This window comes from Pelophylax lessonae (genome assembly GCF_965119305.1).
Source record: "Pelophylax lessonae genome assembly, chromosome: 4".
Taxonomy (NCBI): Eukaryota; Metazoa; Chordata; class Amphibia; order Anura; family Ranidae; genus Pelophylax; species Pelophylax lessonae.
In genome coordinates, this window is record NC_138771.1 from 222,775,715 (window position 1) to 222,799,303 (window position 23,589).

Here is a 23,589-nt window from a genome sequence, read left to right on the forward strand (position 1 = left end):
CCCTGGTGTTCCTGCCAGTCCCCTGCTTTCCTTTTAAAAACTGACCACACTGAGCAGGAGCGCGCAACATAGTCAGTTCTCTAGCTATGCTGGGAACTCCATGTGCTCTCCTCCAATGATAAAACTTATGTTTTGTGTTCAACAGCTAAATGGGTAATAGCTACCAGGGGAGGACTGGGTCAAGGGGCAGGGGGGGGGCAATTGCCCTCTGGGCCACTCTGATGACCTGTTAAAAGGCTGCACTGCTTCTGCCACAGACATGCCTAAAGGATTCCTGGTGAGGAGAAGTAAAAAAAGTCCCCACTGCTGACCTACTGAGTGTGGGTTGAAGACAAGGACAGAGCGCAGGACTCCCTCTGCAGCATGGATGGTGTAAACTGTGTCTGACCAGAGGCCAGGTTCCATCCCCCACTGGAGACTCTCCTCCCCTGGCCATCCCCAGCCGAGCTATCCCAGCTCCCCGAAACCCTTCAGCCTGGAATTGGGTTCAGGAGGAGGACGGGAAGAGGGAGAGTGGGAGGGGGGCCGAGTCGCTGCACCATGGGCCTCTGGTTTGTATGTGCCCCCTGGGCCCAAAGTTGCCAGTCAGCCCCTGAAAGGTACTGTACATTCTTCCACTCCAGCCTTTTTCTCTGTTTTACCACAAACATTAAGGTATTTTATGAAAATGACACAGGATGTCCTTCACTGCCATTTTCCCTCAATTTTCACAGTGTTTATTTACTGACATATTCACTATCTACAAAACAGAGATGGTTAAACTCGAACTCCTGGCAAACAGTTAAATACACAGATGAATTACATATAAGGGATCCATTTTACCTGCTAAAGGATTTGTATTTACACAGCTTTGCCACACAGCACAGCCCTGCCTGGAAGGGCAGGAAACCTGATTGTAATCTTATAGGTCTCCTCCCCAGCCCCAGCTTGTGAATGGACAGTGAAAGAAGAAGCAGCAGGCTGATGAACTTATCGTTCTGTCAGTCTGTTCTCTCCTTCTCTTAGCATATTCCTTACACTGATTGGTTCCTTGTGTTGCTTCTCCCTCCTCTAGTCAAAACTCTGCCCTACAGGGATTACAAGAGGCTGATACCAGTTCTAATTCTGGTACTTGCTTTAAAAATGACATTTAAAAATGTATTAATGATTACAGAGCTGCACTAATTTGTGTCTTTTATATCTGCCTGGGGTTCAGGTGAAAAGATGCTTGGGCCCAGCAGCTGTAATACTCGGCATATTATAAATATGACGAGTATATGTGAGACCTGGATTTCTAATTTAGTGTACTCTGCCTAGTAAACAGTGCGCCAATTACAGTATGTAGCGTATCTCAAGATGTTATTATGTCAAGACAGGCATGTGTGTCTTTTATCTGTACTTTAACCACTTCAGCTCCGGAAGGTTTTACCCTCTTGAGCAGGCCATTTTTTGACATACACCACTGCGTTGCTTTAACTAACAATTGCACGGTTGTGCGACGCTGTACCCAAATAAACTTGATGTCCTTTTTTTCCCACAAATAGAGCTTTCTTTTGGTAGTATTTGATCACCTCTGCAGTTTTAATTTTTTGCGTTATAAACAAAAAAGAACCACAATTTTGACAAAAAAAAGCAAAACAATATTTTTTTACTTTCTGCTATAAAACATACCCAAAAAAAATAATTAAAAAAATCTATTTTTTTCATCAATTTAGGCCAATATGTATTCTGCTATATGTTTTTGATAAAAAAAAATCCTAATAAGTGTATATTGATTGGTTTGCGCAAAAACTATAGCGTCTATAAACTATGGGATAGATTTATGAGCTTTTTAATTTTTTTAAATTGTTTTTACTAGTAATGGCGGCGATTAGCGATTTTTAGCGGGACTGTGACATTGGGGTGGAAAAATCTGACACTTAAGCTGGATACACACTATACAACTTTTGTGGTTAGATTTCCTTCAGATTTACCTTTTTCTATGTAGTGCAAGGGCCTGCCAGATTGCATACAAATTGAAAGTGTTTAGGTTTGACCTCATATTATATGGTTTTGGTAAGTCTAAGGAAAAAGTCTTCAGAAAATCTTATAGTGTGTATGGCCCATAAGTGATACTTTTTGGGGACCAGTGACACCAATACAGCGATCAGTGCTAAAAAAAAGTGCACTGTTACTGTATAAATGATACAAGCAGGAAAATGGTTAACATTAGGGGTGATGAAGGGGTTAAGTGTGCTCCTAGGGAGTTTTTTTTAACTGTGGGGGGAGTGGATGCACTAGAGGAAAAAGAGATCTGTGGTTTAGCTTAGCTAAAACACAAGATATCTCTCTTCCTTTGTGACAGAATGGCCTTGTTTACTTAGGCAGACCACCATTCTATCATTCCACCAAGCGATCAGCGGGTGCCAGACCCACTGATTGGCTCCCACCGTGTCCAATCACAGTGGCTCTCTGGCGGTGTGCACATGCCCCTGACCTCTCCTGCACAAAATCATGTACATGAATGGGATTTTGTGCAGCCGGACCACCCTGCCTCAGTATATATGCGGCAGGCGGTCCAGAAGTGGTTAATGACGGTGTTTCATGCTGTTATTGTGTTACAGTACTATCTTTTACCTACACCTGTCACCATAGGTTCACTTTTATCTATAAAAGAAGGTTGAATATATGTAACTTTCTGATGGGACATGTATTGGAAGGCCATCTTTTTTCTGCTCCCCAGCCATTGGAAATATTTTATTAGAATACTTACTCCCCTGTATGCTACAGTGGCTCCTCCAGTCTCCTCTACATCACTACAACAGCCAGCAGAGGGTGGGGGGAAAGTAATTGACTCATCTGATTGCTGAATACTTGCAGCAGCTGGGGAGCAGAGATGCATAGGCTTTTCAATACATAGACCACTAGAAAGGTAAGTTTATTTATGTGGCAGCACAGTGGCAAGGTGGTTAGCACTTCCAGCAGGCAGCAATGGGGTTGTTTGTTCGAATCCCAACCAAGCCACAACTTGCATGGAGTTTATGTGTTCACCCTGAGCCTGCATGGGTTTCCTCCAATACTCCAAGGACATGCTGGTAGGGTAATTGGATCCTGTCTAAAATGGCCCTAGAAAGTGTATGTGGGATTGTGAGTTAGGGACCTTAGATTGTAAGCTTCTTGGGGGCAGGGGCTGATGTGAATATTAAATGCAAATTGACAGAGCTATATAAGTACCTGAAAAAGTATATAAATGTGTCTGTGTGTGTAGGTTGCCTATTGGTGACAAGGTCAGGCTATGATTGGTTATTATGATGCAATACACATTTGTGTCTTTTATTAGATTTGAATAAACGACTTCAAAAACACAGAGGTTTGTTGGTCAATCCACCATATTTAAAGAAAACTCATGCTGAGAACATTTACAGAGGACAATTATCTTTAAAGTGAACCCATTATGACAGCAATGTTGGGGCTGTCATTGCTGAACCCATTATGACAACAATGTTGGGGCTGCCGTTGCTGAACCCATTATGACAGCAATGTTGGCACTGCCATTGCTGAACCCATTATGACAGCAATGTTGGGGCTGCCATTGCTGAACCCATTATGACAGCAATGTTGGCACTGCCATTGCTGAACCCATTATGACAGCAATGTTGGCACTGCCATTGCTGAACCCATTATGACAGGGCTGCCACTGCTGATTTTATCTGGAAGTTACTGGTTTCCCGGATGTTGTGATTATCCTACAGCACCACTACCTATTGACCTAAATAGGTCAATAGGTAGTGAAGCTGTAGGATAATCACAACAACCTTTTGAGGGTATGCACCCAATAAAGTCAAAAATCTTAACATGCATGTTTGATCCAGCTCATTTAATTGCTAAGACATAAAGTAATAGAATGAGCAAAAAAGTCAGCGGCAGTTCTGTTTTATAAAGAGAGAATACTCCTCCCACACATAATCAGGTGTATGAGTTAAACAATGTATTATATTATATTCTGTGAGGACAGGTATAATGGTTTATAGCCTCACATAAGATGTCAACAAGTTACCCTTTACAGTCATAGTAGTTTTTTAAGAAATGACTGACAAATTTAATATGCCATTAACCGGTTGTCGACCGCCGCACGACTATATACTGCGGCGGTCAGCCCCGGCCAGGCAGAGTGACGTATGGGTACGTCACTCGCCTGTCACTGACTTGAGAGCCAATTGCGGGCGGGCGCGCGCCCGCCGCGGCTCGTTCACTGACAAGTCAGTGCGTGTGACCGACGGACCCGATGTCCCCCGGTCACACTACGATATCTCCGGTGAAGGGAGAAAGGCGGAGCGGCTTATGTAAACAAGCCGTCTGTCATTCTCCCTGGTGTAAAAATGAAGATCAGACGGTTCTACTATGTAGGACCGTTGATCTTTGTTTTTACACCAATAGCCATGTCCCTATACAGTTAGAATCATGCCCCTAGGACACACTTAACCCCTCCCTCTCCAATACAGTTAACCCCTTCCCTGCCAGTGTCATTTTTGCAGTAACAGTGCATATGTATAGCACTGATTACTGCAGTAATGTCACTGGTAACCCCAAAAGTGTCAAAAATGTCAGTCAAGGGTCCGATCTGTCCGCTGCAATGTTGCAGTACCGGAAAAAAAATCGCAGATCGCCGCCATTACGCGTTAAAAAAAAAAACACCAAAAATGACAAAAATCTTTCCCTTTGTTAGTAAACGCGATAACTTTTGCGCAAACCAATCAAAATACGCTTTTTGCGATTTTTTTTACCAAACATATGTAGCATAAAACAAATTGGCCGAAAATGTTAAACAATTTTGATTTTTACATTTTTTTTTGGGGAATTTCATATAAAAAATGTGAAAAATATTGTTATTTTTGCAAAATTGACGCTCTTTTTTTGTTTATAGCGCATGATCAAAAAATCGCACAGGTGATCAAATACCACCAAAAGAAAGCTCTGTTTGTGGGAAAAAAAGGACGTCAAATTCGTTTAGGTACAGCGTCGCATGACCGCGCAATTGTCCGTTAAAGTCACGCATTAAAAATCGCGAAAAACCCCCTGGTCTTTTAGCAGCCAAATCCTCCAGGGCTTAAGTGGTTAAGCCTTACATTATTAATAACAAATATAGCAGCTGGTATTTGTATACTTACCTTCTCTGCTGCTGCTTCTTCTTCTTTAAAAATGTTCCTTTCTGCTTGATTGAGTTGGTCCAAAGAGTGCTGTTGCAGGTGTCTTCTGCTTGGGTGGCTCCATTCCCCTGCAGGATTTTATGGAGCCACCCTTATGTGTGTGATCTCAGAGGGACCTCAAGCTCACATTTTGATGCTGTCTGTGCTGTTAGCCAGGAAGGACCAGGTAGTCCCAAAGAGGGGCTCGGGGGAATTTGTATGTCCTTATAATGGTCTGCTTCCCAACCAGATGTTTAGGGAAGGGAAGCAGCACAGAGTAACCTGGGGTCTGTGCTTGTAAATAAAGCAAAATGTACTTTTCTTATTCTAAGCAGTTTGTATTCTCTGCTCCACTGGCATATATAGATTATATACTGTGAACACATTTGAGGCTTTAATAACTACTATAAGATAAACAGAACCAACTTCATAAAAAATGCCCAGCTAAGACAATCTATAAGAAAAATGACAGGATCTACCTTTCTCTTCCGTTTCCTAAAGCAGAGTTCCAGCCCCCCCCCCTCCCCAACAAAAAATTAAAAGTCAGCAGCTACAAATACTGTAGCTGCTGACTTTTAATATAAGGACACTTACCTGTCCAGGGATCCCACGATATTGGCAACCCAGCTGATTTTTCAGTCAGCCTTATGGCTTCACAGCCGGTTCCGTACTGCAAATGAAGTTTGCTGCACTTTGTAAATGGCCTGGCGACTGGGGGGAAGGACAATGGGGGCTAAACTTCCTGGGGACCTCGCTGCGACGAGGTCTCCCGGAAGTGGGGATGGGTACCTGAAAGCTGAAAAATGTGGCAGCGGGGGGGGGGGGGAAGCAAACAAGGGGAGCCTCCTCTTTTGGGTGGAGCTCCACTTTAAGTTTGAGTTGATAACTGGGACATCCTGAATCCAGTGTTTTACATAAACGGAGAAGCAAGTCTGAAAGATTTAGAGATTATACAGTGCTAACACCAAAAAAATAAAAAATATGGGAGATGTTATTTGTCAGTCATAGGGGTTGTTTATTTTCCATACATAGAGCATATACTGAAAACGTTGGTTCAAAAATTATATCTGACATGATAATTGCCCTCCCTATGGTCACGTTTACCTCAGCATTTACACCCAAGCGTTGCCCTGAAAAAGTAACTGTGAAAGATGGTGGTGGCAGTATCATGGTGTGGGGATGCTTTTCTTCCACAGGGACAGGGAAGCTGTTTAGAGTTGATGGGAAGATGGATGGAAATCTTAGAAGAAGACCTGTTTGCAAAGTTTTTGCAAAAGACTTGAGACTGGGACGGAGGTTCACCTTCCAGCAGGACAATGACCCTAAACATACAGCCAGAGCTACAATGGATCCATTTAGATCAAAGCATATTCATGTGTGAGAATGGCCCAATCAAAGTCCAGACCTAAATCAAATTGAGAATCTGTGGCAAGACTTGACAATTGCTGTTCACAGATGCTGTCCATCCAATCTAACAGAGCTTGAGATATTTTGCATAGATGAATGGGCAACAATTTCACTCTCTAGATGTGCAAAGCTGGTACAGACATACCCAAAAAGACTTGCAGTTGTAATTGGAGCGAAAGGTGGTTCTACAAAGTATTGACTTACAAATGCATGCCACACTTTTCACATTTTTATTTGTAAGTAATTTTGAAAACCATTTATCATTTTCCTTTCACTTCATAATTATGTGCCACTTTGTGTTGGGCTATCACATAAAATCATAATAAAATTAATTTACGTTTTTAGTTGTAGCATGACAAAATGTGGAAAATTTCAAGGGGTATGAATACTTTTTGAAAGCAATGTAGGGGCTTCTCAGATTCCTTGTGATAGTTATGAAGTTAAGTGGGGAAACAAAATAAAAGGCTTTTAAAATATGTAAAAAAAAAAAAAAAAAACATTTTTAAAGGACCCCTGCCCCACCATTGAAGTTTGAACATAAATAGCGGGCAGGTAAAACATATTCGATTTTGACCTAAATCCTTTCTTGTTACTGGAAAGTACTAAGAGTAAAGCTTGTTAGGTAAAATAGTAAAGGTACTTCTCACACGTTCTCAGTCAACAAAACTGCATTTGCCCAAAAATTCACTTTTGTGTTCAAAAAAACGTCATTTAATTGGAGGTCACTGACCTCCTGGTCTACTTTATATGTAAACAACCATTGGACCAACATGGAGAATCTGTGAATAACACCTGTACCCAAACTCCACATTACGGGGTAGCAATGTGGACATAGAATCATCAAAACTGCTTAGGTCCAGGGCATTTTTTAGAAATATATGGCAACGCACGACATGCCAATACTCTTTGATGACAGACGTCCCTATTGACATCCTTCTTATTTAATTTGTCAGTTACAGATAGCCTAACCTCACATGTATCTCAATCCTGGATGTCTAAGGCCTTATTTCACTTAGGACACCTGCTGGATGTCAGAACTACAAAATGATGTTTCTTTACAGAACTTCAAGAGAAATGAAATTAGCCAAAACAAGTGTTTTATGGATACTTACAATCTGTCACTATGCCCAGACATTACGAAACTCAATACTTTTTTCTAAATTGACCCCATTTGAGGAAACTTTTCTAACTGGTCCCTCTCATAATGAATTCATATCTGATATTTATAAATTTATAATATAATTCATAATAAATATATTTATACATTTTTCTTTCAATAGTTTTTATTGAGATAACAATATTACAAGATGATTCATTTTCAGAACAACGTTTGCAGTAACAAGAATTGAATATGAACAAACGGTAACTGTTACATTACAACAAGCCCATAGTGTATCAACTGAATGGGATATAGTGGGAATACATAGCAAAAGATACCCAAACGTAATAATTGTAGAAGAGAATATTTAACCTCCGCCAAGGCGAGACCAACCCGCGCACCCCTATTGGGAACCAGCTGTGCGCAGGGAGTTAAACCCCCAGGCTGGAGGCCAAGATAGGGATAAGGTTATGTAGAATCCTGATATTTCTACATTTTTAAATATACTGCCTGTACAAACCTCATATAAAAATAGTTATATGAAAAAAAATGGGCGAAGATTCTGCAGGATGAGTTGCCTCTGGAAATCTGGCAAACAATATGGTCTAAAGCATCTAAAAACTCATTTTCTCTTACGTCCTCCGACAGTCGCCGCCCCTCACATAGTCTTCACCAATGGGGTATTGACTTCCGCTCTGCAGGAGTAGCTAGGCTACTATGTGAGGGGGCGACGACTGTCGGAGGACTCAGAGAAAGGAATTTTACGGTAAGATTTTACAAAAATTCCGTTATGCACTAATAAAGAAAAAGCAATATAAACTACTTTTGCACTGGTACCAGACCCCAGAGCTTCTCCATACCATATATCCATCAGCCAATGACAGATGTTAGCGTTGTAAAAAAATATCTTGGGCCCCTCTAACATGATACTGCCAGTTTATTAAACCATACTGGGAGACTGTCTGTATTGTAGTACAGTGGTCTCCAAACTATGGCCCAGGGGTCAGATGCTGGCCTTTGCTTGCCGTCATCTGGCCCTTGGAGCGCTATTCCTCTCATTGCTACAAGACACTATTCTGACCCACTAACATCAACAGCAGGGCACCATTTCTCCCACTGACACCAACAATGGGGAACTATTCCACCAATGGCGGGGCACTATTTCTTCCCCTAATACAAAATGTGGTGATGTTTATTGCCATTGATGCCAGGAAAATTTCCATTTCTGCTGGCCACAGTTCGGCCCCCTCTAAAGTTTGAAGGACAATAAACTGGCCCTTTGTTTAGAAAGTTTGGAGACCCTGTTCTAGTACATGGATCTAGTACAAGAATGCCTGTCTCTGTCCCTCCCTACCTTCCTAACATCTGGGTTTACCCCGAAGGGATTTCCTAAATCAGCCAAAAAAATTGCTTTCACAAATAATTATTATGGCTAGATGCCTGGGAGCTCTTAGATGGAAAAACACTACTGAGCCTTCTTCTCTCATTGAGCTTCACACAAGGATCTGAGATGTCAAACTCATGAAAAATCTCACTGCTCGTCTTCATAATTTTCTTGAACTTATCAGTAAGTCTGATAAGTAAGTAAGTAATTACAGAAAACACTACATAGATTGCTCTGCTTTTTTTTTTTTTTTTTTTTTAACTTTCTCTACGCTGTGTTCCAGTTTCCCACTGAGAAATGGCTGTACATGGTCATTAGGGTCAGCATAGCATTCTTTTACTCTCCCTCCACACTTCTATTCTTCTTTTTTTTATTTCTTCTCTATTCTTTTGCTATTGTCAAGCAATGTTTTGACTAAAACCATATCATATGGTCCATATTGCTCAGTATTTTATGTTGGGTGGTAATGCACCTGCTGTTATGAACCTGCCAGGCAGGCTGGAGATATAATAAGTGGTACTCCATACTATAGTAACAGTTTGAGGTTCCAAGATGCTGTCTTAGATATGTCAGCATTTCCAAGATACTGTCTTATATATGTCAGCATTTAAATCATGTATTGTAAACCTAACTGCTGATTAGTTTGCAACCATTTAGTATTCTTTGGTATTGTGAAAAAAATGAGGTTGAAGGATTATAAGAGGTTCATGAAAGTCAGCCAGCTCCCAGTCTGATGTACTCACCCTCCAGTCTGTCACCAACCAAGTAGACCTGTCTCTTGATACAAAGAACAGGGGTTTAGTTGACACACATTTGCAAACGCATGTGAAAGCTGCAGAGCCACTTCACGGCACCCTGTTAAATCTACAGTCCTAATACTCCTAATTTAGTGTCTCCACACTGGAAGCACATGGCTGCTAATGGATGGATGGGGGAACAGGTGAGAGGGAGACAGCCCAACCTCCCCCAACCCACCCCCATCCATGACTGGTCTGTTGTCTCAAAACTCAAATAACTAAGTTGTGACGATGGTACAAACTGGAAAGGACCAGCTGAGAAGCATTACACCTCCATCCCCTTGGTGGATGCAGTATAAAGAAATTAGGCATTGAAAGGCATTGTGCTTTACAGGCCATGCCCTTGTTATAGGGATGGAGACGCCGGGCACTACCTGCTGGGGTCTCACTTAAAGTCCCACCTAGCCTATTGTGTTCTTTGGTATTGCAACTTTCTCATACAGCCTATCCACATCTTGGACCAGATGTCCAAGGATTTTGACTACATACCTTTCCGTATTGGGACTGTACTTTTTTCCAAAAATCAAAAAACCAGTTATAAGGAAAAAAAGTCATTCATTTGGTGCTTACTACATTTAGAGAATGTAAGTGGCTAATTGAAAAAGGTAAATCTGTAAAGGTAAATTTGTGCAGAGATGTCAACCAGTGACACTATTTTCCGATTATAACTTTGCAAAATGAAAAAATAATCTATATTTACTTGTAAAAAAAGTTATGATTGGAGCAGTTTCTTGGATGTCTACAGCCTCATTCTTTTCAGTGCCCCAAACTAGTCCCTGTCCCTTATGATAGCACTAATTATACCTACTTGTCCTAATCAACTACTACTTGTCTACCCCACATAAAAACCATACACACACACACTCATTTAAAAAGACATTGCAATAACAAATCTAAATAGGATAATACAGTACCCCCAAAATAACCAGATTCAAGGTTTAGCAAAGCCAGGTGATAAAAAAAATGAAATCTGGATGAATGCTGGGGGTTCTTGCACTTTGCCTTGTTAATTTATGAGGATCTGTTAATTGCAAAAACATTTCTGAACAATTAAAATAAGTTGAGTTGAGGAAATGTCTGCAGCTGAATACAGTAGTAATATAAAGTGTGCATATTAAAGAGAACGGGCGACATAGCAAAGTTTTTTTTTTTTTTGTACTAGTCCACCCCCAATTAATTTATACTTACCTTCATTATGCTTTCCTGTTGCTTGGTTGCTCAGGTCACTGCTGTCTCATACACCAAGCATTTTTGGTTATGAGCGGGCATGTAACCTCCTCTCAGGATGCAGTCTTTGAGTCTGGGTGGTAATTGCTGAGATAAACACTGTTACCTGACAAAGAAGACAATATCATCAACTTTGTATAAACTCCAACAGAGAGCTTACACAGGGTTTGACTTCCATAGCAAAGCAACAGGAAAGGTAAGTAAAACAGGGGTGGGGGTAAAGTAAGCTGTCATTTTGCCTTGAATGAGAAAACTGATGGGGGTCTATTTAATAGCAGTCACTTAGATGGCTGAAACAACTTTTATGTACAATTTAGATATTCTCAAACCACCCAGATAAGTACCAAATGGTTAACTTTGGAATATCGGACAAAGAGATTGCTTGGGCCGTGGATGACAATGTTAGACCTGTTTCAAACGAGAACAAAGTGCAGCAATGTATACAGTGATGTATGGCTGTAGATTGACAGCAATGGTGTACAGATATCTGCCGATTTCCACATGACTGGTACAGGAGGCAGAACCCACTGCAATACACATCCTAAGGCCTCATGCACATAGGTGCCAATGCACCAATATTTTGCTTGAAGTTGGCAGACAAAATGCCACTAATGCCTTTTTTTATGTGCATTTATGAACATTTACAGGCATATGGTGTTTAGAAGCATTTAAGTGTAAACTCATTCTATTGGCAAGAATATTAATTTATTCTAGTCACTAGAATAAATGTAAGCATATACCTTAGATTGTAAGCTCCTTGAGGGCAGGGACTGATGTGAATGTGTAATGTATATGTAAAGCGCTGCGTAAATTGACAGCGCTGTATAAGTATCTGAAATAAATAAATAAAAATAAATATAAGTACCTGTTTATGTGCATAAATTATGTTTACGCTCATACTCCTCTACAAATGCAGTTTTGGGGCATTTTTTATGCCTCTAAACACAGCTTTTAAAATATGGACCTAAGCTCCTAATGTGCATGGTCACATAGGCTAAAACTGAACTGAGGCCTAAGAAAAAATATGCTAGATGCCTGTAAAAGCGGCGTTTTTTTTACTCCTGTGTGCTTAAGGCCTTAGAGTGGTGTTCTCCATAGACTAGGGAATCGGTCCCATAGTTTAGTGAATTCAGTGAAGTTTGCATACTATAGTAACAGTAACAGTTTGGCAAACAGTTGGCAAAGAATACCCAATCACGTGTAAGGAAAAAAAAAAAAAAAACACAGAATTTTTGCTTGCGTAGCATAGGATGATGGAAATCAGCAGAGCTTTACGTCACTCACTAAGCTCTGGGGCAAATACCCTTGCAAAGTGCTTTTAGTAGGTCAGCCCCTTTAGACTTGCTCCATATATCTTCCTGTGTAACAGGTGGTGCCCCTGACTGCATGAAACCATCATTATCACCCTCTAGCACTAAATGTCCAAATATCAGAAGTGAAGCTCAACATTTAGGAACATCACATGCCTTTACTGAACTAGCTGGGGCCAGCTAAACACATAGAGGTTGATTTACTAAAGGATAATGACTGTTCATCTTGTAAAGTACATTTTTACTAAGATTTGGAAATAATTGTACAACTGTGTTCACTTTAAACAGGTAATGACAAAAAACAGGAGCTTTTCTTGCAAATGACTAGAGTAACACCTTCACCTTATTTAGTGACAATGTGAAATTCACTTTGCTAAGAGCAATGTATACTCTTTTAGTAAATTAATTCCGTAGTAGCCCCTATAGCTCAAAGAATCCATTCTCAAACTAGGTTCCTCGAAAGTTTGCTAGGGGTTTCTTGAGCTGTGGCTAACTGACTTTGCATTTAATGGTGCCTGCAATGTTCCTGGTTCAACACCACTTGGCTGTGCCAACTGTATAAAACCAATGATCTTTTATGGCTTCTGTAAGGGAGGCATTCTGACCACCACTGTAAGCAGGGCAATTGCCTACTGGCCACCAGTATATGGGGCATTTTGCCCACTGACTTCCATTGATGTGGGTAGCATGGGTTCCCTGAGGGTTCCTCTGGGGTAAAGAGGTTTAAAAGAGTCAGTTTAGAGCAGGGGTCTTCAAACTATGGCCCTCCAGTTGTTCAGGAACTACAATTCCCATCATGCCTAGCCATGTCTGTGAATGTCAGAGTTTTACAATGCCTCATGGGATATGTAGTTCCGCAACAGCTGGAGGGCCGTAGTTTGAGGATCCCTGGTTTAGAGCAATAAAACATTCACAACTGATCTCTTTTTCTTTTTTAACGTCTGTATACACCACAAAGAAAGTACTGCAAATAATAAATGGTATTTAAACCTGCATGCCTTGACACCTTACAGCTATTGCTTCATCCCCATGTTTTGATTAGAGAAGCCATTATAATTTATCGCAGCAAACTGTAAAATAGTTATTGGACCTACAAAATGCTACTGGATACTAACTTGAACAAATAATCTATTCGCTGCGAGCTAAGGTCCCTATTGTAAGAGCACCAGAAATGTATAGAATTCCAGTATTTGTGGCTTAATGCTGCTTAGTAAATAAAGCCCTGAATTCTTCAGACCCAAGTGTTAACATGTGGGCAATTTTCTAACAAGCAACTAGACTGACTGGCGATATTTATGGCTATTTTGGCCAGAGACTCCTAACAAGAGAGCAAGAAAAAAAAAAAAAAAAAAAATGTCATGCAATAGGAAAATATATATAGCTCTTATCTGAAGTGCATTTTATGTCACCAGCATCAAACAGAAGAACAAAGAAACCCACATGGAAAACAGTACACAGGGTTTAAACTATGCTACAGGAATCCAGAGGATTAGCACATCCATAAAAGATCTGATCCAGATAAGGTATCACAACATCACACAGTAATCTAGTTAATCCAGAATCAAAAGAGATGCAGCAAATGACTAGAAGACAGCTGTGCAATGTAACTAATACTTGCTGTTCTGTCAAGGCTACCAATTTTAACAATGAGGGTGCAATGTGTGAAAGCATATTCCAGATCAAAAAAACTGGCATTCCAACTAGGCAGAACTGAAAGAGTGTTTGCAACAATTTTCATCTAAAACTAAAAATATATATACAGTATATAGCTGAGAAAATCTGGAAAATAATTCTGCAGGAGTTGCAACATATTACTTTGATTAAAAAAAAGTTTGTATGGATTTGGAACATTGAGGTTGATTTAGTAAAACTGGAGAGTGCAAAATCTGGTGCAGCTCTGCAAAGAATCCAATCAGCTTCCAGTTTATTTGTCAAAGCTTAATTGAAGGAGCTGAAGTTAGAAGCTGATTGGCTCCCATGCACAGCTGCACCAGATTTTGCACTCTATAGTAAATCAACTCCAATGTTACCAATAACAAACAGAAAAAATGAAAAAAAAAAAAAAAACTTGCATGACATCATTTTATTTTTTTAGATAAAAAAAAACGTTGAGGTCTGCTTCACATCACAATTTCTGCGTTATGAATGCGCTTCTGCATGTGTGGTTTTTCATGCATTCCGGTGCATTTTTTATCAGTTTTTGATGCATTCCAGTGTGTTTTTTCCCCTCTTTTTTTTCTTCATCTCAATTGAGGACATGTGCATTCCTGTGCATTTTTTTTAATGCATTTTGCAGCATTCCAGATTCATTCCATACAGAAAAATTGGAACATGTTTTATTTTTGTTGACTGCACTAGAATGCACTGCACTGGTGTGAACTAGGTACATTGTAAAGAGCTGTGCAAACTGTTGGCGCTATATAAATCCTGTATAATAATAATAATAATAATAATAATAATAATATTGGAATCCATGTTAAAAACTGTCCATGCGTTTTGATGCATAATAAAAAGACACTGGACTGCATTTGGTGTGAACCAACCCTGAATGGATTTGGAACAATGTTGCCATTTGCAAACAGAAAATAAAAATAAAAAACCTACAGTAAAAAATGTTTTTACATCCAATAGTTGGTTTATTTTTTAGACTTGGTTTGCATGGGTTTCGAATAATATTCCCAACAGGAAAAACATAAGCTAAATGTGCATTAAATCGTTTTCCACATGCAATAGTTTTATTTCTAATAAAAAAAAAATATTGCATGGATTTGGAACAATGTTGCCAATTTCAAACAGAAAAAACTAAACCTACATGAAAAAGGTTTCTTTATTTCTTGGAATGAAAAAAAAAAGACCTTTACATGGTTTCGGAACAATGAAAAAAGCTAAACCTACATTACATAATCACTACACTATATAATGTAATTTATATAGATAGATAGATAGATAGATAGATAGATAGATAGATAGATAGATAGATAGATAGATAGATAGATAGATAGATAGATAGATAGATAGATAGATAGATAGATAGATAGATAGATAGATAGATAGATAGATAGATAGATATATAGATATATGTAGATAGATAGATAGATAGATAGATAGATAGATAGATAGATAGATAGATAGATAGATAGATAGATAGATAGATAGATAGATAGATAGATAGATAGATAGATAGATAGAAACCTTTGCATGGATTTGGAACAATGTTGCCAATTGCAAACAGAAAAAAACGAAACCTACATGAAACAGGTTTCTTTATTTCTTGGAATTAAAAAAAAAAAAGACCTTTACATGGTTTTGGATCAATGGAAAAAGCTAAACCTACATTAAAAAATCACTACACTATATAATTTAATTAATTTTGATAGATAGATAGATAGATAGATAGATAGATAGATAGATAGATAGATAGATAGATAGATAGATAGATAGATAGATAGATAGATAGATAGATAGATAGATAGATAGATAGATAAATAGATTAGATAGATAGATAGATAGATAGATAGATTAGATAGATAGATAGATAGATAGATAGATAGATAGATAGATAGATAGATAGATAGATAGATAGATAGATAGATAGATAGATAGATAAATAGATTAGATAGATAGATAGATAGATAGATAGATAGATAGATAGATAGATAGATAGATAGATAGATAGATAGATAGATAGATAGATAGATAGATAGATAGATAGATAGATAGAAAACTTTGCATGGATTTGGAACAATTTTGCCAATTGCAAACAGAAAAACATGAAACAATTTTCTATATTTCTTAGGAGAAAAAAACAAAAAAACTTGACATGGATTTGGAACAATGTTGCAACAATGTTGCCAATTTCAAACAGGAAAAACAAAAGCTAAATGTACATGAAATAATATTATTTATTTTTTAGAGAAAAAAAAAACAGTTGCATGAATTTGAAACAATGTTGTCAATTGCAAACAGAAAAAAAAGAACTGCCCTTCAAGAAATAGTTTTCTCTTGGGGCAAAGAGCAGACTTAACACATAATGTTTTAATCCATCTAATAAAATATGCCTCTTTGGAACATGCCAAATCCTCAAGTCCCTGAAAGAAACAAAGGAGGTCGGCTTGGAATATTTTGACAAACCAGAACTGAACTTGCAATGGGGATGGAATGAAATATGTTTAACATATTTTAGAGCTGCATGTAAACATGTTTGAGATCTGTCATTTTCTTTGTTTGGAGACTCCAGATGTGCTTTGGGGAAAAGGTTTTGCTGTTTAGGAAGAGAGTGCTGATACTGGAACATTACAATTCTTCAGTGCTAGTCTGCTATAGATCTGAACAAATGACCGCAAATTGGGCACTGGGGTTACAATGACAATTGTGTGGACCCAGCAGTGAGAAGATGAAGCGCTTGGATAAGAACACACATCATTGGTTCTGCTTTCAGTAAATACAGGATAAACGTATAAAATCACTTTTTTTTTGCAAAGAAAAAAACAAAATCTGCAATGTGGATCATCTATGGACATTTGAAGATAATGAAAGAAATGAAAGGTACCTACATCCAGTTTCCATGTGAGCAGGGGAAGATCACCATGAATAGGGTCAGGAGGACACACAAATGACAAAGTCCCAAAGAAGTCCCCTTCTCCATCTCCAGAACATTTATTTTTTCCTGTAGCCTCACTGGATCTTATTTTTTTTTTTTTTTGGCCTTCCAAACAGGTACTTATTAATTCAGGCAGTCCTTTACTTCTGATTCTTCAATCATTTCCCTAGTAAAGAATGAATGGATGATGCTGCTGTGATGGAAGGTGCAGTCGGTCCAGTCCTTGTACCCTAGGTAAGATCCTTCTCTTTGATTGTAAGTCCTCTCTCCAGGCTCTTCAACTTAGCCTGTTTGGTTACAATGGAATTCCATCTGTGATTGGCCGGTGTTCTGATGAATAACAATGCATGCATCAAGGCAGATCTTATTGGCCAGCCTGTCCATGTAGGGTGGGAGGTGCAGAGGTCTAGTGCAGGGTGACAGCTCTTGTATGCGACATCAGAGTCCTGTGCTGCCAGTCTGCAGTCATTACCTGAGTTAACTATTAATAACTTAATGGATCACACAGCCTCACAAGCATGCATATCAGAGAAAAGTGGAAAACTTTGCAGTTCTAGGGTTGTGCATAATATAATAAAAGCAAAAGAATTTCGATTTGACTGCATGACATTTGATTAGCATGCATGGCATAGACACCCAGAAAGCAAGCAGCAATAATCTATAGTGATCCCTACAGATCCCCCTTTTGCAGTGTGACCTGTGATAATAATAAAGCTGTGCACTGTCACAAAGTCAGATTATACTGCTCTCCAGGGCCTATGTGCTGTTACCAGTGAGCTGATCTCTGTACAGGGAGGATATCCATCCGGACAGGAGAGATTGATTGCAAGCTCTATGTGAGATCCTAAGGAGACTGATCCCCTCTAATCTCCTGCAGACCATTTGAAGTAGTGAAGGCAGTCACCAGCCTCCCGTCACTTTATACAATTAGCTGGTGGAATAAGATGCAGAGCCCACTGAAGGGTTGGGATAAGCGAAAACAGATGTGCAGCATTCTCATAAGACTCGCTAATGTCTCCTGGCTGTTCACTAAATGATTTTTAATTCTCAGCCTTCCTAGAGCTGCTGCTGAAGGCAAGTGGCAGCGGTTATTACTGTGCGAGGAGGACCAGACAATTGTCTGCAGCCGGGATGAGGTGACAGGTGACAACAGGTGACAGGAGCAATCTGATCGGCAGACCACTCATCTCATCCACAGTGCTCAGCCACACAAGGCTGGCAGGATCATACAACATACGTATTACTGCCAGTGTTAACCAATTGTCAGTATTCTAAGTCTGATCACCATATCACTACAAGTGCCAACTATTTGTATGTTCTTCTGAGTCTGATCATATAATCATACTACTGTCAGTGCCAACCATTTGTGTGTTCTGAGTCTGATCATATAATCATACTACTGTCAGAGCCAACCAATAGTCTGTTCTATGACTGATCATAGAACCATACTACTGTCAGTGCCAACCATTTGTGTGTTCTGAGTCTGATCATATAATCATACTACTGTCAGAGCCAACTAATAGTCTGTTCTATGACTGATCATAGAACCATACTACTGTCAGTGCCAACCATTTGTGTGTTCTGAGTCTGATCATATAATCATACTACTGTCAGTGCCAACCATTTGTGTGTTCTGAGTCAGATCATATAATCATACTACTGTCAGTGCCAACCAATAGTCTGTTCTATGACTGATCATAGAACCATACTACTGTCAGTGCCAACCATTTGTGTGTTCTGAGTTTTGATCATATAATCATACTACTGTCAGTGCCAACCAATAGTCTGTTCTATGACTGATCATAGAACCATACTACTGTCAGTGCCAACCATCTGTGTGTTCTGAGTCTGATCATATAATCATACTACTGTCAGTGCCAACCATTTGTGTGTTCTGAGTCTGATCATATAATCATACTACTGTCAGTGCCAACAACCAATAATTAGGGTTGAGCAAACACAGACTGTATTATTCGTGTTCGTACCGAATAATTGGATTTTTTTTACCTGAACACGGACACTTTACTGTATATTCGGGTAAAAATCTGTGTTCGGTCGTTTTATTTCCAGGTTTTGCATGCTTTGGCACGCTTTTCATGGCGGGCTTTCAACAGCCAATCAACAAGCGTTTAACTGGTGTGCCTTAAGCCATCCCAGCCATGCCTACAAATGTATCAGTAGCTGTGATTGGCCGTCTGAAGCATGTGACCAAGTCTTTATAAGTTCGAGGCAGCGCCGCTACGGCGTCATTCTGCTGCTTAGATCAGGGAGAGAGCACACATCAACGAACTGGCTGCTGATTAGGGACAGACAGGAAAAAAAAAACATTTGTGTCCGGATAGAATTAAGGGGCAGGTCGGAGTGTGTTAGGCAGGGCGAGTTGTAGGCATTTTAGGGAGAGAGTCTGCTGATTTTTAGGGAAAGTGTGTTCTACAAACTACAATCGACATTGCTGTGTGGGGTGGGGTTTGCAGTCACCCGATCTACGATCTCTTATCAATCCTGTTAGGGATAGAGTCTGCTGATTTTTAGGGAAAGTGTGTTCTACAAACTACAATCGATATTGCTGTGTGGGGTAGGGTTTGCAGTCAACCGATCTATGATCTCTTATCAATCCTGTTAGGGATAGAGTCTGCTGATTTTTAGGGTCAGTGTGTTCTACAAACTACAATCGATATTGCTGTGTGGGGTGGGGTCTGCACTCAGTCCAGATCTACGATCTTATCAATCCTGTTAGGGATAGAGTCTGCTGATTTTTAGGCAAAGTGTGTTCTACAAACTACAATCGATATTGCTATGTGGGGTGGGGTCTGCACTCAGTCCCGATCTACGATCTTATAAATCCTGTTAGGGATAGAGTCTGCTGATTTTTAGGGAAAGTGTGTTCTACAAACTACAATCGATATTGCTGTGTGGGGTGGGGTGCAGTCCCGATCTACGATCTTATAAATCCTGTTAGGGATATAGTCTGCCGATTTTTAGGGAAAGTGTGTTCTACAAACTACAATCGATATTGCTGTGTGGTGTGGGATAGGAGATAGGCAGGTGTTAGTGATCCACATCCATTTTGCTGTGTGTGGGTTGCAGTGAACACAATCTTTTTGGGGTGCAGTGAACACAATCTTTTTGGGGTACAGTGAACACAATCTTTTTGGGGTGCAGTGAACACAATCTTTGTGGGGTACAGTGAACACAATCTTTGTGGGGTGCAGTGAACACAATCTTGGTGCAGTGAACACAATCTTTTTGGGGTGCAGTGAACGAAATCCTTTTGGGGTGCAGTGAACACAATCTTTGTGGGGTGCAGTGAACACAATCTTTTTGGGGTGCAGTGAACACAATCTTTGTGGGGTGCAGTGAACACAATCTTTGTGGGGTACAGTGAACACAATCTTTGTGGGGTGCAGTGAACACAATCTTTTTGGGGTGCAGTGAACACAATCTTTGTGGGGTACAGTGAACACAATCTCATACTTCTGAAGATTTGAGGGTGCTGCCTGTTCCATACTCCCCCTACTCCTCATCCATCCTTTTAGGGGTACAAACAATAGTAATTGGGGCCTAGTGTGGTTGTGTACGTGTGAGATACATACACATTTTTTGATCATATTTTCTATTCCGCTATTTAATCAAAAACCTTTGGGGATCAGTTAAATTGAGGGATAGTCTGTGTTGGTACGTGTGAGATCCACCTTTCCAAGTTTTTGGGGTTCATCTCATACTTCTGAAGATTTGAGGGTGCTGCCTGTTCCATACTCCTCCTACTCCTCATCCATCCTTTTAGGGGTATAAACAATAGTAATTGGGGCCTAGTGTGCTTCTGTACGTGTGAGATACATACACTTTTTTTGATCATATTTCCTATTCCGCTATTCAATAAAAACCTTTGGGGATCAATTAAATTGCGGGATAGTCTGTGTTGGTACGTGTGAGATCCACCTTTCCAAGTTTTTGGGGTTCATCTCATACTTCTGAAGATTTGAGGGTGCTGCCTGTTCCATACTCCTCCTACTCCTCATCCATCCTTTTAGGGGTACAAACAATAGTAATTGGGGCCTAGTGTGGTTGTGTACGTGTGATATACATACACTTTTTTGGATCATATTTTCTATTCCGCTATTTAATCAAAAACCTTTGGGGATCAGTTAAATTGGAGGATAGTCTGTGTTGGTACGTGTGAGATCCACCTTTCCAAGTTTTTGGGGTTCATCTTATACTTCTGAAGATTTGAGGGTGCTGCCTGTTCCATACTCCTCCTACTCCTCATCCGTCCTTTTAGGGGTATAAACAATAGTAATTGGGGCCTAGTGTGCTTCTGTACGTGTGAGATACATACACTTTTTTTGATCATATTTCCTATTCCGCTATTCAATAAAAACCTTTGGGGATCAATTAAATTGCGGGATAGTCTGTGTTGGTACGTGTGAGATCCACCTTTCCAAGTTTTTGGAGTTCATCTCATACTTCTGAAGATTTGAGGGTGCTGCCTGTTCCATACTCCTCCTACTCCTCATCCATCCTTTTAGGGGTACAAACAATAGTAATTGGAGCCTAGTGTGGTTGTGTACGTGTGAGATACATACACTTTTTTTGATCATATTTCCTATTCCGCTATTCAATGAAAACCTTTGGGGATCAATTAAATTGCGGGATAGTCTGTGTTGGTACGTGTGAGATCCACCTTTCCAAGTTTTTGGGGTTCATCTCATACTTCTGAAGATTTGAGGGTGGTGCCTGTTCCATACTCCTCCTACTCCTCATCCTGCCTTTAGGGGTACAAACAATAGTAATTGGGGCCTAGTGTGCTTCTGTACGTGTGAGATACATACACTTTTTTTGATCATATTTCCTATTCCGCTATTCAATAAAAACCTTTGGTGATCAATTAAATTGCGGGATAGTCTGTGTTGGTACGTGTGAGATCCACCTTTCCAAGTTTTTGGGGTTCATCTCATACTTCTGAAGATTTGAGGGTGCTGCCTGTTCCATACTCCTCCTACTCCTCATCCATCCTTTTAGGGGTACAAACAATAGTAATTGGGGCCTAGTGTGGTTGTGTACGTGTGAGATACATACACTTTTTTGGATCATATTTTCTATTCCGCTATTTAATCAAAAACCTTTGGGGATCAGTTAAATTGGGGGATAGTCTGTGTTGGTACGTGTGAGATCCACCTTTCCAAGTTTTTGGGGTTAATCTCATACTTCTGAAGATTTGAGGGTGCTGCCTGTTCCATACTCCTCCTAATCCTCATCCATCCTTTTAGGGGTACAAACAATAGTAATTGGGGCCAATGTGGTTGTGTACGTGTGAGATACATACACTTTTTTGGATCATATTTTCTATTCCGCTATTTAATCAAAAACCTTTGGGGATCAGTTAAATTGGGGGATAGTCTGTGTTGGTACGTGTGAAATCCACCTTTCCAAGTTTTTGAGGTTCATCTCATACTTCTGAAGATTTGAGGGTGCTGCCTGTTCCATACTCCTCCTACTCCTCTTCCATCCTTTTAGGGGTACAAACAATAGTAATTGGGGCCTAATGTGGTTGTGTACGTGTGATATACATACACTTTTTTTTTTATCATATTTTCTATTCCGCTATTTAATCAAAACCTTTGGGTATAAACAATTAAATTGCGTGATAGTCTGTGTCGGTACGTGTGAGATACACCTTTCCAATTTTTGGGGCGCATCTCATACTGCCGAGGATTTGAGGGTGCTTCAGTCTGCCTTCTGCCTGCTCCTCCTACTCCTCTTCCTCATCCTGCCTTTAGGGTAGAAAAAATTGTAATCGGCGGGGCCTATTCTGTGTTTGTACGTGTGAGATACACCGTATTATAAAATTTTTCCTATTCCGCTATTCAATATACACCCTTTTGGAGTGTAAAAAATTAAATTATGGCATAGTCTGTATCGGTACGTGTGAGATACACCTTTTAAATTTGTTTGGCGCATCTCCTTCCCCCGCCAAGGATTGCAGGGCGCTTCAGTTTGCCTCCTGTTCCCAACTCCTCCTACTCCTCTTCCTCATCCTGCCTTTAGGGTACAAAAAATTGTAATCGGGGCCTAGTCTGTGTTTGTACGTGTGAGATACACCGTATTATAAAATTTTTCCTATTCCGTTATTCAATATACACCCTTTTGGAGTGTAAAAAATTAAATTACGGCATAGTCTCTATCGGTACGTGTGAGATACACCTTTTAAATTAGTTTGGCGCATCTCCTTCCCCCGCCAAGGATTGCAGGGCGCTTCAGTTTGCCTCCTGTTCCCAACTCCTCCTACTCCTCTTCCTCATCCTCCCTTTAGGGTACAAAAAAATTCTGTGTTTGTACGTGTGAGATACACAGTTTTTTATCCTATTCCGCTATTCAATATACACCCTTTTGGTGTAAAAAACATTAAATTGCGGCATAGTTTGCATATTTGACTGTGAGATACACCCGTGCAATACTGTTGTTCTTTTGTTCCGCTATTCAATAAACACCTTTCTAGGGCAAGATCTTAAATTACAGAAATATTAGGAGACCGTCAAATAAGGGCCGTGGCCTGGGTCGTGGTGCTGCTGGTAGAGCTCCTGTTGCAAGGAGAGGACGTGGTCGATCTGTGCCAGCTACACG

At 40.0% G+C, this 23,589-nt stretch overlaps 1 protein-coding gene across 1 annotated transcript in view; it reads right to left on the reverse strand.

The window, feature by feature from the left end:
* The window catches only part of WNT16 (Wnt family member 16), a 39,560-nt gene extending 22,347 nt beyond the window's left edge, over nt 1-17,213 (reverse strand). Inside the window, exon 1 of the mRNA XM_082256836.1 lies at nt 16,922-17,213. Within this exon, the coding sequence (XP_082112962.1) occupies nt 16,922-17,013 (92 nt within the window). The 5' untranslated portion in view covers nt 17,014-17,213. The remainder of the gene's footprint in view (nt 1-16,921) is intronic.
* Between the last annotated feature and the right edge of the window lie 6,376 nt (nt 17,214-23,589).